The following is a 17,314-nucleotide window of genomic DNA, read 5'->3' on the forward strand; positions in this document are numbered from 1 at the left end:
TGCACATTTTCATTTTTCACTAACTGCTACAGAAGGGTAACAGTACTGTGGACTCCCTTTACACAGGCACACCATTAAACTGATTTAATGTAAATTGAACACATCACTTGGAAGAGCTTTGTGCCCAAAGGACTCTCCATCAAAGAGACTCAAAGATGCTCATTGACAGAACAGGCAAATTACAGGTTTATCTCTGACACCAGAGTGAGTCAGTACAGAACAGCAGAAAACACAACAGCAGCATCACCATTTCAACAGCAAGATACTCACCATATGCATTCATGCTTTCAGTGGGGAAACAAGAGTAAAAGAAAGATTAAACAACTGCCCCTGTCATTTGACAATGAATCATTAATGCAAAAATGTTCTGTTGGCTCCAAGTCATCATCTTTAATCACTATAAATACTCCCTCCTACTAAACATGACAAAATAATAACAGATGTAATTAGAAAGTGTAGAGAGGTTCAAAGCTTTTTCTACTGTGTAACAGTCAATTGCAAAGAAGGAAGATGCATACATCTATGTGAAAGAAATGTTGTTGTTGCTGCTGTATAACAGTCAAAAATACTTAAAGAACTCACTTACCAACCACCATGAGTGTGAATTCAAAGCCCTTCTTCACAGATTTCCTGTGAACCTGGTTGGGCAGATTAGCAAATCCCACATAGCCTGCCGAGTCGGAAAACTGACAAGAAAACAAAGGTTGAATATAAATGAGATCCCTTTCCCCCAAAAAAGCTGAGAAAGAGTTTATTTGATTCGACACAATAAACTGCAAGGGTATATAAAGCACAAGAAAGAATAGAGAATGAAACAATTTTTGCTGCAATAGCAAGGCAGACCTTGAAAAGGCTCATTTACCAAGCAGGTTGACATAAATAGAAATCAGATAATTACCTTAAGCTACACAAACAAGTCTCCCCTTGGATAAAATAAAAATCCGTAAGCTTGCAAGAACACACTACGATTAATCTTAAGAAATAAATCCAGCTTAAAATAAAAAATTCTGTTCAGATTTGGTGCCTACTGCTACTATCATCCATAAAAATAATGCATATGCTTACAGGTAAAAAACAAGAACATTGTACTAATGGGAGGATTACTGAGATACAATCACACAGAGATGTATCTTTTGCTTGTTAAGTTGTTCACCTATCTGCACAATCTCTAACTTCTAACACAAAAGCAGGAAAGAGAAACATGCCTGAAAAACTTATCAAAGAGATTTGGGCTATAAACAGGGCAGTCTGCTCCACCATCTGTTACCCATTGACTGAAAACCTAGTAGGAGCCTAAATAAGAACTCCAGCCACCTGATTTAGGGACCTATGGGCTACCTGGAACCAGATGTCTTCTTCACAAATGAGTTTATGATGAGAACAGGTTTTTTACAATGTCATACACTTCCAGTGATGTGGGGTGGGGGGGATACAAGGGAAACCATTTCAAAGATATTTATTTGCTAACAATCCTTTTAAAACCCATCCAGGTGGGCAAAAACATTAGAAATTAAGTTTTGTCAGATGAAATTTCCTTAGGTGAAAGTGGCATTTCAACTTTGTAAGCAGAGACTGAATGTCAGGTGAACAACAGAAAGTCTATCACCAGGATCACATACAATCTGTTTCTACTAAGTGTTTATTTTAAGAAACACATCTGAAGCAATAAGGTATCATTTATTCACAATTTTAGCACTTAAGTAAAACTAAAAATGTTTTCAGAAGTTGAACAGATACTAGACAAAATTATGGCTACATAGCTCTTTACCTTTACTTTTTCACCTGACTGAGACATGTTTCTTCACTTCAAGTTTCAGACACTAGAAGAAAAAAAGCCATAGTGCACGTTAGCTGACTTGAAGATTACATTACTTTCAATTTTGAACTGATCAATTGCATGTAATAATCACATTTTATTCTAGTAGAATGAAATGTCACATACTTAAGGATTACCAGAACAAACAAGCCATAATCAAAATATCTTCCTTCTGAAATAAGTCACAGAAATACTTAATTTAAATACTTAAAAATTTCAAAACATAAATATTCCTTTAAAATGCAAAATATTAAAATTTAGTATCATAACAAACTTTCACCCATCCTGTCTTTATAGAGGGATGGTTCACAGATAGGCGAATGTAATGCAAATGTTGTCCAAGCATTACATGTGAGAATCATCACCACATCCAAAAATTCTCATGAGAACAGGACACCTACATGATTCCCAGGTAAGGGGACAGGGTCAGAACATAATATCATTTTCAGTGACTTCAAAGTGCTATTGCTGATTAGGACACTACACTTGGCTAACCCACGGTGGAACAAAAATTTATGCCAGTATGAAGGACTATCAAAAGAGATTTGTTCTTTAGTTTCAGACACTCAGTACAGATGGACTTTGGCAAGCCCTTATCTCTTTACTCAAGGATGTTAGCTGTGCTATAGATTAGTTATCAGGGCAATAGCAAGGCCCTTTCATTTAGAGCAGCCCCAGAGCAGGGAAAGGAAACGCAGAAGCGGCAGGAGCACTTCACAGCTTGGTTTGTTGACAATGCAGCTCCTGGCCTGGGAAAGCAGGGAAGTGACCTATGCAGGCACCTGTGTGTTCAGACTTTCCTGTTGGGTAGCAGGAGTCATTTTAGCAGGATACAGTCCAGTTTCTGACACTGGCAGTTTGACAGTCAAATCCTGGCAGAGATACACCAAGCTCTGGACTGAAGGAAAAGTCGAAGTTAGCGTAATTGCTGCTTGGAGTTTGAAAGAAAACAGATCTTCAAGTCCCATGGTATTTCATTTGCCCTGCAGCAGGCATTTAAAATCCTGGCAGCTGTGCAGGTACCAGCTACCTTAAAAGCAAGGAAAGTTGTTTTCTTCCTCCTCCAACTACTTTTCCCCCATATCCAGCTCATTTGATTACTAATGAAAGCCCAATGCATTCATTGCCTGGAAAATAGGGAGGTCCTGATTCTAATCATCTTCTGTCAGACTCTAATTGTGTATTCCTCAAAACATTCTGGAAAACATCCCTTGAGAATGGTTTTGAAAACCAGAGCTTATTTTCCTTTGACCAGTATGCAAAGGCTCATGCCAGCCTCCAAACAACCATTGTCACAGATCCTTAAAGACACTAACAATCCCACTGACAGAAGTAACTCATTGCTCTGTTGACATCTTGTTTCTAAGTTTGGAAACCTCTGTTGTCACCTTGTCAATAAAATCAGGAACATAGTTCAAGAGTTTAGAAAAGCTCATAGTTTCTGAGTGCCAATGTAGATATACCTGACCCATTTTTCACAGTAATGCCAGAGGTGAAGTCACCCAGGCCCACTGTCCATAGAAAAAGGACAGATGAAGGAATGATTCAGGTTTCAACATGTATGGCAAATTCCCTACTTCTACTTTAAACTGACAGTATAGTCACATCCATTGTATCATTACTCAAGTTGCTTTTTTAAAAAGCAGAAGAGTAAAACTTGTTGTCAACTGATTATGACACACTCAGCTTCAAAATTAGTCTGTCATCTCATAAAGAACATTTTTCCATATATTCATCTGTTCCACAAATAAGAGCTTTTACAAAACCTGTTTCCTACAAGGCAAACCACATCACCTTGTGTCTTACTCTGACCAAAAAGTTGCTGTAGCCAAAGCAGCAGCCCAGCTGCTCTGATCACATCGTGACTGCAGCTCACACTTCCAGTTAGTAATTTCCCAGTGTCTTTTGCTAGACTAGAAATGTGCTAGCTAAAACTTAGCTCAACAACAAAAATCCCCACAGAAACATGTGCTGTTCTACAGCACTTAAGGTGATGGGGCTCATTTGGGAGCTCAGTTGCTCAGCCTTGACATTTTGCAATTCCTAATGCTGCCCTCATGAGGTTTCCTCGAAAATCATTCCACCAAACAACTTCCCCGGACGACCATGTGCTGCCTTCCCGAAGCTCTACCATACAGTACAAATCAAAACCTCGGAATTAACAAAATGCCATACATTAAATCTTCTTACAGCACCAAACAGCCACAGCACTGTCAGCACAGCTCACCAGTGAGAGCCTGGCGCTGGACCAGTCCCCGCTGCGCACCAGTGACCACAGAAACGACAGCTCTGCTCGCAGCTGACTCAAACATCAAAACAACGTGAAGCTGAGTCCTTGACAACACTGAGTAGTTCCCACACCTGGAAATTGCAACATCCAATTTCTTATCAATTGTCCAGAATAAAATGTATAAAAAAGCCCCCATAAGGCAAACCAGAGAAAGAGCTGTATCTGTTTTCTTTAGATGTTCAAAATACTCTTTCCATCAGTATGAGATAAGCAAAACAGCACATACAAAACAGTTCAAGGAGAAAGGAACAGGTAAGATCCATTTGCAACAACTTGCAAAAAGCAGTGAAACTTTATCTGTGGATAATGCTGGGCCTTACTTAGCAGGCCTAGCAGAAAAAAAAGGGACACTGTGCTACAGCATGGGGATGTCCAAATCTGGTTTTGAACAGTTTCATTTTGGATCCCAACAAATTCCTATCCAGAACAATACGATGTTGGCACTGTAAAGAAGCAAAGTGCCACCGAGTTCAGCTGCAGCTGGAACGTGCCATCCCAAAGTCCTCTGCTAAGAGCAGTATTCCGGTGAGAGAGAAAGAGAGGGGAAGGAAAATGGGTCATTTCCTTTGTTCCTGTCAGGATGCAAGAAGTAAACTGTGAGGAACAGGCAGATTGGGAGCTTCTTAATAGCACAAAGAAAGTACTCCCAAACATGTACAAAGAGTGTGTCCATATAAGGATATCAAACAACATTTTCAAATAATCACTTCAGAGTGACCTTACAGCCATCTTGACATGCAGAACAGCCCTCCTGATTTCTCAAATGAGGCTTCTTTCTTTCCATCACAGGCTATACAACTCAGATTTTTTTGGCAGTACTTTATAGCCACCAACAGGAGAAAAGACTTAAACGGGTTTCCCAGTGCTGGAAATGGTTTCAACAACATCAGTATTCTGAAGTCACTTTTTAGACTTAAAGCAGACAGAAACACCAAGATACATCAGTAAAACAGCAGTATTTGTAGTTTCTCACTAAAAGAACTACAATACTCAGGGAAGAAATGTCTGAGTCACATCAATAGTAATAGAAAAAATTGCATGATTCTGTGAATCACTGAGTTCTAACAAGTGTGTCAGCCTGTTCTGTGTGCCATGCTTTGTTCCTGGCATGTCCTCACCTCCACTGTGGTAAATCCTCTCCCCTCACTCCCTCTAGAGCAACAATCGCAGGTGATTTCATTTTTCTTCATTAGAAATAGATATCATCAGTTGAAGTAATGTTCTTTTACACACTAACAATTCTGCCTTACAGTTATTCAGGAAAATGATTATATCACTTCCACTAAACACAGAATTTACAGAAAATGTAACAACCCAGCTGTGACCTTTGCAGACAGACCACACTAAGTGTGAGCCACTGCTCTGGCTTGGAACTGATGTTCGGAGCTCGTAAGTTCTACAGAATTCCTTCTGGCATTGTACTTGAACCAAAGAAACTGTACAGCGATTACTACTGGGAATGCATCAAAATTTGTAACATGCCTGTGACTCAACAGCACACATATGCACAGCAAAAGGAACAAGAACTAAACAAGAGTTCAACCACCTGTATGAGCAATATTCTTAAAAGGGCAAGAAAAAGCAACACACGAACCTAAAGCTGTAATCCTAAACATTTTCTTTAAAGTTCCATTTCAGCGCTAACATGACTCTAAACAACTTCCTTTTGTACTGTCTTTTCAATGAATAGTCACTTGAAACGCACAAAGGAGGCAGTGATACTGTTCTTGTAAATTATCAGATTTAGTGATGATGTTTCTATGCAAGCAGTTTTGACAGTAATTTCGCCGAGTTACTGTGCCAAAAAGCACTGTTAAATGGACCTATAACTGTGAAAAATAAGGGCTCTTTTAAATTAAACAGACAAACATACTAGCCACGATCACTCATGAGGAATAAAATAGTCAGCTCTGCCTCACACCCACAGAGCTTAAGTAAATGATGTACATAGCGCCAACGCACAGCAAACTGGTAACTTTGTATTTAAATCATTTCCAAGTCATGCCCAAGTGTCACCGTACCATGAAGTCTCTGACCTAGATGTGAACAATAATTAAAGACAAAAAAGCAGTAAAGCACGGGGTCGGTCTGTGCACAACCCTGCTGCATCCCCGGCTCCCGGCAGCCGCAATCCCATGGTGGGTGCTGCAATTTTAAAAGCATCCAAGGAATGCCTAGTGGAGACAGCACTTCCTGCTCCATCCTCTCCTCGCCTCTCCTAGCCGGCTACCCCAGCATCGCGGCCTTGTGCACATCTCAAATTAATCCTTGCGTTGCTTTAAAAACCAATCAAGGTGTGTGCGAAACGGCCCGACCGCGACGTCCCGAGGCTCCTGCCCCGGGGCACTTCTCGCGTCCCCACACACCGGCTGCACAAATCCCCCCACAAGCGGCGGCGGGAGGCAGCGCCGAAGCCGTGCCATGCACAGGGAAGCCCCTGGAGCGCTGTGGGGGCGGAGGCGCCGCCGCCGCCGCGGGGGACGCGGCCCCTTCCCGGCGCTCACCTGAGGCCGCGGCCGCTCCCGCCGCCAGGCCGCGATCCGCCGCTCCGCCCCACAGCCCTCCCGCATCCCACCAGCCACCGCGGCAGAGCGCCCGCCTACCCCTGTCCTACTCTATGGTGCGGGGCCCTGTCGGAGACAGCAGCGAGAGGCGGCTCCGGAGCAGCGAGAGGAGGGACAGAGCGTCCCCAGCCCGCCCCGCTGGGCGCGGCCATGACTGCCCGAGCGCCCGGGACGCCACCAAACCGTGTTCTGATGTGCCACATCTACACGGAATGGTTTGGTTTCTGTTTTCTACCCAAACGTCGTTGAGTTTTGGGATTGCCCCGCTTACAGCGGGTTTTAGCGATACTCCTTATTGGAAAACCTGGCTGGTGTGATAACCGGGGGGAAATCGAGCTTAAATTTTGTGCTGTTTGACTGTAATGCAGTATGTAACACCAGCCTAGTTGTTTTGCAGATTCACACATGAAGCAAATTCCTCTCCCGAACATTGTACAAAAAATGCAAGGAACTCGTTTTACTTACTCTGTTCTCTTCCCTGACGGCTTTCCCTCTGGTTCTGTGAGGGTCTTGGGCGCTGTCACCTCTGAAGGGCCGAGTGGGATTCTCGTCTGCAAGGTCTCGGAGGTATCAGGGACTCCAGCAGGCAAACCTGGAGTGTAAATGATACCTACAGTAAGATTACAGAAACAGATCACTCTTATCATAGGGAAACAGTGTTACATAGTCCAAACTCTGAATGCAACACAGTCAAAACTAAAATGCATATTAGCAGAAATACCAGAAAGGCTTTTTCCAACCTTCCAGCTGCAAGAACTGTGTTCAGGAAAATTCCTAGACATCCATCCACACATTTTGACAGAGTAGCTTGTAGGTATGACATAGCAGCAAATATTTTGACTTAAAATTCTAAATACCAAGAAACATTTCTGTTATGTATTCCCATCCATTATGCAAACAGGGTTGCAGCTCACAACAGGAAAATGTGGAAGTAAAACAAATGCTGCTGAAGGCAGACTGAGCATCAAAGCATCAATGGGGTCTGAGTAAGAACAAGATGAAAGCCAGTGAAAGCACAAGCAAGCTCCATTTCCTAGGAAAAAATGTAATGTTATAACTCAGAGTTCTGATACATACTTCCTTCCTGGAGGAGTTAAAAGATGGCTTTTCAGTCTTCCTTGGAAATTAAGGTTTTATTTTAAATTATTCCACGGATTTCCATAGAGGTGTTTTATACTATCACCAGAGGAACAACTGTGGCAGTTTTTCTTTCATTAAATTAGAACACTGTGATGGACACAAGATTTTACACACATGCACTGCTATTATAAAGAACTGCCCAGTATTTGAAGAAATTATAAGAATTTGGCACAGACAATGCTGAACTGCAGACTGCCATCTGCACAGACAGGTGGAAGTTAGTGCTTTCTCAAGACTGTCACTCCTTTCCTTTAGCAGGATTTAGTGCAAGGGGTGAAAGATTCTCCAGAAATTTCAAATGCTTCACTATTGAGGCATACCAATAATTTTCCCAAGTCATGGCCGAATCAGATCGCTGACCAATTGTAACACAAAATGTTCAGGGAAGCCACAATCCTTCCAAAGAAGTCCCATTAGGCCAGAAAGTGATGTAAGGAAGGGCACCTGGGGTTAGAGCAGAAGTCAGTCCTAGCCAGTGCCCTGCCCCTGCAGTGCCCAGGAGCAGATGCTTAGGAAAAGATAAAGTAGCACCGTGCCTGTGTATCCTCCCAGCTTCCGGCAATCTGCAGCTCAGCAGCTTCCTGAGCCAGAAGTTTTATCTTGATAGTTCGTTCTTCCATGAATTTTTCTTCTTGCTTTTTGAACCTATCCCAGCTTCTGGCATTAAAGAGCATCCTGTGACAATGAGTGTTACAGTGCATTAGTCACTTGATGAAAATGTACTTTTATTACTTTTGAAACCTATTATGTGACTTGTTATGAAACTGCAGTTCACAGAAATGCCAGGTGGCAGAACTGGAACTCTTTGGGGTGTGTGACTGAGAAATGCTGCACTGCAGACATCTACAGCAAATGCAACCCCCCCCAAACACATGCTGCATGTTTGTTATTTCTCATACCAATATTAGCAGAGGTGCAAACAGAAGAAGTGCTTGTACTGAAGAACACTGGTTAAATAGTCTATAAATACTCATGCTATGAACAACAGTCTGACTGTGAATCACTCATTCCCAGAATTATTATTTTTGAAAGAATTTTGTTTCATTTTTCCCTTGGAAGTTTCAATGCTTTTTCTTATAGTTCCTGATACATTAGGGTTTACAATATCAAAAGCACAAAAGTCCTTCCTTGAATTCAAATCTCAGCTTTGTGTAGTCACATCTTAGTAAGTCAGAAATACCTCATACATTCAGCATAATGTGTCTTTTGTTCCAGTTCTTACCACAGAAAATGGTGATACTGATTTTAATGAAATAAATACAGCCATAAACTGAAACCTAAATTGAATTTTAATAGATAAACCAACTCCACATTCCTTGGCATTACTTTCCTTAAGATATTCTGCTTAAAACTCTTTTTTTTTTTTCAGTTGTGAGATCCCTTGATTTTCTTTCAGTGCAGTCTTTTCCTCACTTTTCCTAGGTTTAAGCTTGAAATTCTGTGTGATTGCTGTAATAGCTGCACTATAAAAGCAATTCATGGAGATATTGACTCACTACTGTAAGACACTGAGCATCTGGAACCCTCCCAGTCCTTTCTGGAGATAAAATTGCCCAAGTGCCAATTAAACAACTTAATCATATACATAAATCCTTTTCCATAAGATTTAGTTTGTGTTAGATTCAAAATATTTGTGTATGCTTTTCCAAGTTACAGTATGTGGCTCCAGGTCCAAACCTTTTAGAAATAAATCTGCTGCACACTGTGGGTGACATCTGCTTTTAAAGGATTACCAGAGAAAAAAGTGCTTTGAATATAACTAGTGGGAATGTCAGACAAAGTAGTTTAGATATTCCCTGGGTTAATTTGTAGGAATTTGGGTGTGCTGAAAGACAGAAATTTAAGGGTGAAGTTCCCATTGATTTGATCAAAATACTCTTTTGTGTAGGGCTTTATCTGTGGGATCACCAATGGGAGAACCATTCTAACATCTGAAATTTCCTCATTTTTACAGAGATGCTGCATCAGGAATCGGAGCTGTCAAGTCCATGGAAAGCTGGTTTCACTGATGAGCACTTTGGAGACCTGCAGCTATGAACAGGGCAGGATATGAACAGGAAGCCACTATCTGTGCAGGCACCAGGATTTACTGACACAAGCTGCTTTACAAGAAAATCTGCAACAGATAAGTATTTTCCCTTGCTGCAAAAAACGCCCAAGCCTCATGTTCAGTGACACTCTCCAGGAAATGAAGATTGTATTTGATTTATAGTAGTCTCAGAGGAACAGAAGTGTTTCCTTTGCATTTACAAGCACATACAAGCCCTCCTTTTCAAGATGCTACTTATGGCAATGAAGAAGCAATAAGAAAAGCCTACAAATATTCTCCAGTATACGAGACATTTTGCATCTTTTCATCGATAACAGCCATCCTTTCCTCTTACTGGAAACAAAGTTCCCTTTGAAGAAGGAAATCAGGATTGACCAAACAGGTGTGCATTATTCCCAAAAGCAGAGCTTGTCTGAGGGCTGCACTGCCAAGAAGAGGTGTCTCAAACTTCCCATATCTTCTCAGCAATGCACATTTCTTGACACACGAGATAAATGTAGTATATTTCCCATCACTAACCCTGAATAGTTTTCAGTAACTTCATGGTCATGTCATTATTAATTACTTTCAACATCTGCAATATATATTTAAAACAATGGGATTTGTCCTTGCTGACGCTGCTCTTTACAATCTCACATCTCATGTGATTTCCCAAGAATTACATGGGAAAGAGATCTACCAGGATCCTGGTACACCACAATCTGTGGAAGGAGGCTAACTCTGGAAGAGGACAAAATTAAACTATAGTTGTCCTGAAGGAAACATGGTGTAGAATGGACCATTAGGCATGAAACAATGTGTATTTCCTATAGCTTCCTCCCCATCCTGCCTAGCCAAGCTTTAATATACTATGTTCTCAAGATCTGTCCATAGCATTAAAGAGAAGTATTTGAAGTGGCATGGCCTAACCATATATTTAGTGTGATCTTCTGTTGAGTGAGATGATCAAACTCATCTACATGACATTCTAAACTTTGAAGGGCCTTCATTGCCCATAATAACTGCCCTGGAGCACCATTAATATGGGGTTATGTCTGTCCAGTTATACCACAGTGTTCTCTGCAAAGCTAAATCCAGAAAACAAGGTGCTGAAGGGTTGGGTGCACAGCAGGTCACCAGTGCAGCCCAGCTGGTCCTGACTGTGGTGACTGAAAATGTTCTCAGCAGGGCATGCTTTAACAGAGGGACGTGAAGATCAATTCCTACACTGGGAAGTTTCAAGTGCTGCTCCAGAAGTTGTGTGCAAAGAAATTCGGGGGCGGGATGTGGAACTTAGTTCTAATGATGGTTTACCACTAATGTTCTCCTCATTCAGTGAGGAAAGCAGCTGTAACACTGCCTCAGCATTCCCACCATGTGTAGTCCTGGCTGCACCCAGGCAGAGGGTGTGTGTAAAGAGCAGAGACTGATAACAGGGCTAGGGCCACTGTGTCTGGAAATAATGGCCACAGCAGCAAATATATGAAGGCTGGAAGCACAGTTATAACTTCTTTCAGTGTTTTTGCAGCTACTGTTGTATATCCGTTTCCTTCCTTTCTTTTACCTGAGTCTAGTCACATCACCACTGAGAGGAACAGGGCATCCATTTCTCAATCCTGAGGGGCAGCAGCAACACTTGTACTAAAAGAAATGTTGGATTCTACATCTCTAGCACCAGTCACTGAGAACACTGCTTGTTCTTGCAAAATCCTGGTGATTTTCTCTTTGCTCAAAAGATGATCTAAGAGAAGAAGTGACAATTTCGTGTTAACCACTTCAGCTTGTTTCCAAAATAAATGATCCTGAAATAAATCCTATGGTGAAATTTAGCACTTTCATTTTGTAATAACATGCTCATTTGACAAGAACTCATTTCCCATGTGCCAGTCTTCTGATATGTCACACTGAAGACTCATTGGCCCTGCTGACAAAAATTTCCTGGAGCCCTATCCTAGTATGGAATCTCTTTTGCTGGGAAAAGAATTGCATTTTAAAGGAAAATTCAGAAAAAAAGCAATGTTGACTGAGAAACCTCAGGCTTTCCAAATAAAGATCAGCGTTTGCTCAACCCCTCTGTGTTTGTAAATCTCCCTGCCTTTATTTCAGCACTAATTAGAATACAAAATATGGCACAAAATCTGTCTCTAATAGGATTTCTAATTCTTCACTTTTGCTTATGTCTGATCCAAAAGTTATGGTAAGCTGTCTCGAGATCATTGGGCTTTTCATTAATCTTTTGACTCATACTCCATCTTATTCACACAAACAATACAACATTTGTGCATAAGATTGATCCCAAATGTCATTTTCCCCTCTGTCTTCCGAATGCTTAATATTTTAGGGATTAGAAAGATCAGAAACACTTAGGTAAGGGACACTCCACAAATTATAAACCAAGTGTGCTCAGCATACAACATTTCAGGTCCCCAAAGACAAATCTATCCAAACAGTGCTGCTGGGAGGCCTTGGGGCTGAGCAAAGCCCTGGCAAGGCTGGACACAGCAGCTCTGTGCCACGGGACAGGGTTCATACACCAGGACAAGCAATGCTGGTGAGAGCCTGGACCCCCCATTAGCAGCCCTCCCAGTAACTGCGCCTGGTGTTTGTCCTGATTGTCAGGAAAGGAGCAAAAACACAATCACCTCTAATCCCAGAGCCCCTCTTGCTATAGTATGGCTCCTGTGCAATTGTTCTCAGCTTGAATACCACTTCCGCCCATTTTCACAGGCTGTAAAGCCCCCCTATGTATCCCCTTAGAGTAATTTAATTAATACATAGCTGATGCAGAAATGGATGTAATGACAGGACTGGTCATTTGTCAGAGAGCTACTTTGCTGTAAGAACATCATGCCTTTGAGTTTAAAGGAATCCAGACTTTTCCAGCGAGGGTTTAACTTACAAGGAGGGATCTTCTTTACTTAACACCCCAAATAAAAGGTCATGCTGATTTGTATTTCTTTTTAAGAAAATTCCTTTTCATTTCTGGGGGTTTAATTTCCAGTGTTTTGACATTAACACCATCAGAAACCACAACATGCTGAAGCTGATGGTGTCCTCAGGCCCCCCAGCAGCTGTGTTAGTCAAGGTAGCAGTAAGTCAAGTAAGCAAACCTGTAAGCACCCTGCACCAGTGGTCTCATTAAAGGTAGTCTGTGCAGCAAACTTTTTTTTTAAGATCAGGGAATAGAGTAATTAAAAATGGAGGTTGTTGCCAATAACCAGGATAAAAGGTAATATCTGTGGTAATGAAAAGAAACAGACAAAAGGGAAACACCAGGAATGGAAATGCCTCTAAGCAGAATGGTTCAAGTTGCCCTGTGATTATTAAGCATGTATTTCCCCAGAGAAATAATTGCCTTGGATTAAGTGATTTGTAGGAATCTGTTGCTGGGTTACAGGTAGCAAGGGAAGGTGGGGTGAGGGTTGCAGAGGTAAAACAAGCCCTGGGCTGGTTTCCTTTTTCAGCCCAAAGACCCAGGCAGCTGCACCAGCCCCATGAGTGCCTCCCAGCCAGCACAGGAGCACACACAGGCCATGTATGGGAGGAAACTCAGAGTTCCGTGCTCCCTGGCAAGTGGCAAGGGTGGGGCTTTCCTGTGCTTATGGGCTAAGATAACTGGCATTTCTCCCCCCTTTCTTAATTGTTCTTCTGTGCTGTTTTCTATATAATCATTATTATCATCATAAATACAGATGCTACTCAGTTTCAGCCTGGGTTCTGGGTTTCTTCCTGTCCACTTCTGAGATATCTCTGCCTCTGTGGATGGTTTTTTTGCACATTCTCCTCTCCCTGACACCAGGGACTCTTCGAGTGATTGTAAGCAGCCCCAGTTTGACAAACTGCACAGCCCCAGTCACACATTCCTCCTGGACTTGCGCACTGGAATTTGCAGTTTTGAATATTTGAAGTAAACTGTATGTATTTTATATCCAACTGGAAGAGGAGATAAATCCTCTGAACTCTGTTTACCAGGCAGTCTTGGTAAGGAAGACATTTTCCATGCTAGTGCTGTTTACAGCTCCTCATCCACAGATAATCAAAAGGCTGTAGTCATTATGTATCAGCATGTCCAACTCCATGACGGTCCACAAGCTCCCGATGTTCTTGTATTTCTTTTTTTGGGTGTCTTGTGGCTATTTGGGTGCTTAGTGGCTAAAGTTCATCTTCTGGTCGTTAAAAAAAGGAAGTGAAAGGCCATATTCAGTGTGCTGTGACCTTGTTGTCATCCTCCTGTTACTACACTGGGGTCCTCTGCTGAAGTCACCTGTCAGGATGTGCGCAGGGCATGGCTCCTTGTTACCTCAGCACTCACATCCTCAGCTGCCAATCCATGTGATTCCTTTAACCTTTGCTTATTCTTTCCTCTGCTGCTTCTGCTTCATATATGCATTTTTCCATTCATGCTGCATTCATATGAGTCTTAAGATTTGGATCACAAACCTCTGCATGCCACAATACATGCTGTGCATTTTTGTACAACAGAGAAAACTGCTTATATAGGGGCAGGAAATGTGTTCTTTTCAACTCTGTGATCTCCTCTACACTGGAAGGACACTTTGGGCTAACTGAAACTAAATCTAGTCAAACCAATTCAAAAGTCACTGTGAATTTAACTTTCAATTTTGTCTATAACCTTGAAACCTATTGCAATCAAAACAAGCCTTTCTTAGGACACCCAGTGCAAAGGCACTGGGGCACAGCTCCTTGTGAGTGCTGTGAGGCAGCTGGTGAGGTCTGTTCTCTTTCTCCAGCTGCTGTAACTGCAGCATTCACACTACAAACACTCCCTGCATCTGCCAGCCTTGCGGGGCTGAGATCTGCTGCTGGCTGCAGGGGATGAACCAAGGCTACTTTGCAAGAAAAATCGAGGACACCAATAGTGCATGAAGAGACTGTAGCAAGTAAAATGTCTCCCCAGCCTGATGATAAAACCTCTTGTAAATATAGTGGGTTTGACATGGGCATTTAACTCCTTAACATACTACAAAGACTCAAAATGTACTTGAACAATTAAAACAGTAAAGTCAATTTTGGAATCTTTGCGAAAACATGTTTAAATTGTATGCCTTGCTCTTAAACAGACTTTCATGCCTGGTATAAGCTAATGGCAGTTAGTTATTCTTCCTGGACCAATATAAGAATCTCTCTAGTGGTACTGACAGGTGACATGCAGATCCCATATCCAAGGCTCTTCTAATTTTCTGGGTGGTCCCTAAGCGTTTGACGCTGGTTTTTTTACATTTGCCTGACACAGTGTGCAGGAGAGAGCTGTGCCTGTTCATCAGTGTTTAGTCTTCTGAAAAATGATCAATTAGACTCCGATAACTGGGACTTCCACACTTGTGGGTGCCTGTATTGGCAGGACCTCTCCGAAGATCTGGCTGCGGACTTTATCAGTAAATAGGAAATACAAAGATAACGGCACTAAAAGGAATTTGAGCAGCCGAAATCCGAGACGAGATGCCTCCCGCCCCACGCTTAACTGGGAACGGACGGTGACCCTGCCCGCGAGCTGCTCCCGGAGCAGGGTGCCGGGAAAAGCAGAGCGAAGTTTCCTGGCTCCCGTGGGACCCCCCGAGCAGGAGGGGGGGACAGCCGCCCCCTGCCCCTGCCCAGCCCGCGGCGGGCGGTGCCGCTGCCCGGCAGGGCCGGGCCAGGCGGGACGGGGGCGGAGGGCGGGCGCCCCGCGGCTCCTCATATAGCACTGCCCGCGGCGGCGGCGCGCACAGCCGGCTCGGCAGCCGCCCGGGGCAGCGGAGCAGACCCGCCGCGCCTTCCTTCCTGCGGAACCCGTGGGACAGCGGCGGCGGCAGCAGCAGCAGCAGCATGACTTCGGCGGCGGTGGAAATTTTGGGGCTGGGACTGGGCATCCTGGGCTGGGTGGGAGTGATCCTGGCCTGCGGGTTGCCCATGTGGCAGGTGTCGGCCTTCATCGACGTGAACATCGTGGTGGCGCAGACCATCTGGGAAGGGCTGTGGATGAACTGCGTGGTGCAGAGCACGGGGCAGATGCAGTGCAAGGTGTACGACTCCATCCTGGCGCTGCGGCCCGAGGTGCAGGCGGGCCGGGCGCTCACCGTCATCGTGGCACTGCTGGGGCTGGTGGCGCTGATGGTGACCGTGGTGGGCGCGCAGTGCACCAACTGCATCCGGCCCGGTAAGATGAAGTCCCGCATCGTGATCGCCGGCGGGACCATCTACATCCTCTGCGGGGTCCTGGTCCTCATCCCGCTCTGCTGGTTCGCCAACATCGTCATCAGCGACTTCTACGACCCCACCGTGCCGTCGTCCCAGAAGCGGGAGATGGGGGCCGCGCTCTACATCGGCTGGGCGGCCACGGCCCTGCTGCTCTTCGGGGGCTGCCTCATCTGCTGCTGCTCCTGCTCCCAGCGCGACGAGACCTCCTTCCCCGTCAAGTACTCGGCGCCGCGGCGGCCCACGTCCAACGGCGAGTACGACAAGAAGAACTACGTCTGAGCGGGGCTGGCCCGCTCCGCGGCCCCGCGGGGCACGGACAGACGGCTGCGGCCCGGGAGCGTCTGCTGGGAGTTCCAGCGCTCCCCTGCCTGGAGGCTTTTCCTAACGGGGACCCCCGTGAAGCGGCGGCCCTAGGCAGGGCAGCGCCCCGCTGCCCTCCAGCCCGGCTCCCCGGCGGGTCCGGCCGCTCCGCTGCGGGCAGCGCCGCGCTCGGCGCCGCCGGCTCCCGGTACTGACCGACCGCACTGCCGGCCGAGCACAGCCCTCCGCGGCCGCCCAGAGCAGCCCAACCGGCGTCTCCCCGGGCCGGCCGGGGGAGCCGAGGAGCGCGGGCGAGTCACTGCGGCGTTTACCTGGACGCCCCGTCCGGGCTTCGCCGCCGCCTGCCCGCCCGGCTCCTGCCGCAGGCCCGGCCCTTCCCCGGCGTTACCGTGACACTTGTGAGTACCTCACCGCCCGCTGGCGCTGCCGCTGCCTCGGGGCACGCCTGGCTGCTCGGACCGGGCGTCGGGTGCGCACCGTAGCCGAGGAACAGCTTCCCATCTTCGTTCTCTCTCCCAAAAGGCTGCATCTGGCAGTTCCTGCTCGGACTGATAAGGGGGGGGTTTGATCTATCTGGGCAACTAAAATAGGGATCCTGTCCAAAGCATGACACTAACCTTGGTCCTTAATCCCACAAGCAGTAGCTGTTTGGAGAAAGTTATTTGATTTTCTTCAGTTGTTTCAGTTCCTCAGTGAAGTGTATTGGTCTGTGTGTATTCGAAACCTTGAAAGAGATTTGAGGAGTTACTGTCCTTTAGTGGAGTACAAGTCAGATAACACTAGGTTGTCTTTTGAGGTTCTTCATCTCTTCTTCAGCTTATGCTCTGTTTTTACTTGAATATTAACTCATTGCCAGAATTATTCGAGGACTAGATTTAAAAAAATCTAGGAGATCACTGTATATCCTGGCTCCACCAGGGCCTCTGCTCTTTTCATCTGCACTACATGAGACTGGA

The 17,314-nt window shown here is 44.7% G+C and overlaps 2 protein-coding genes across 9 annotated transcripts in view; one reads left to right on the top strand and one right to left on the bottom strand.

Annotated features, from left to right (window-relative positions):
• LOC106864846 (septin-2) overlaps positions 1-7,274 on the bottom strand; it is a 35,366-nt gene extending 28,092 nt beyond the window's left edge. For 2 of the 8 annotated variants that reach the window (XM_088175939.1, XM_088175942.1), the window contains exons 1-4: positions 6,611-6,656; positions 4,044-4,177; positions 1,769-1,820; positions 587-686 (exon numbers count right to left, since the gene is read on the bottom strand). In XM_088175939.1, the coding sequence (XP_088032065.1) occupies positions 587-686; positions 1,769-1,795 (127 nt within the window). In that variant the 5' untranslated portion in view covers positions 1,796-1,820; positions 4,044-4,177; positions 6,611-6,656. The other 6 variants (XM_088175941.1, XM_088175943.1, XM_088175940.1 and 3 more) reach the window with 4 other exon arrangements.
• Positions 7,275-15,570: 8,296 nt separating this feature from the next.
• On the top strand, positions 15,571-17,314 carry CLDN5 (claudin 5). The gene has a single exon (XM_014894548.2). It carries the CDS (start codon positions 15,666-15,668, stop codon positions 16,314-16,316), a length of 651 nt encoding a protein of 216 aa, XP_014750034.1. The 5' UTR covers positions 15,571-15,665; the 3' UTR covers positions 16,317-17,314.

Source organism: Sturnus vulgaris, chromosome 19, assembly GCF_052056855.1.
Source record: "Sturnus vulgaris isolate bStuVul1 chromosome 19, bStuVul1.hap1, whole genome shotgun sequence".
Taxonomy (NCBI): domain Eukaryota; kingdom Metazoa; phylum Chordata; class Aves; order Passeriformes; family Sturnidae; genus Sturnus; species Sturnus vulgaris.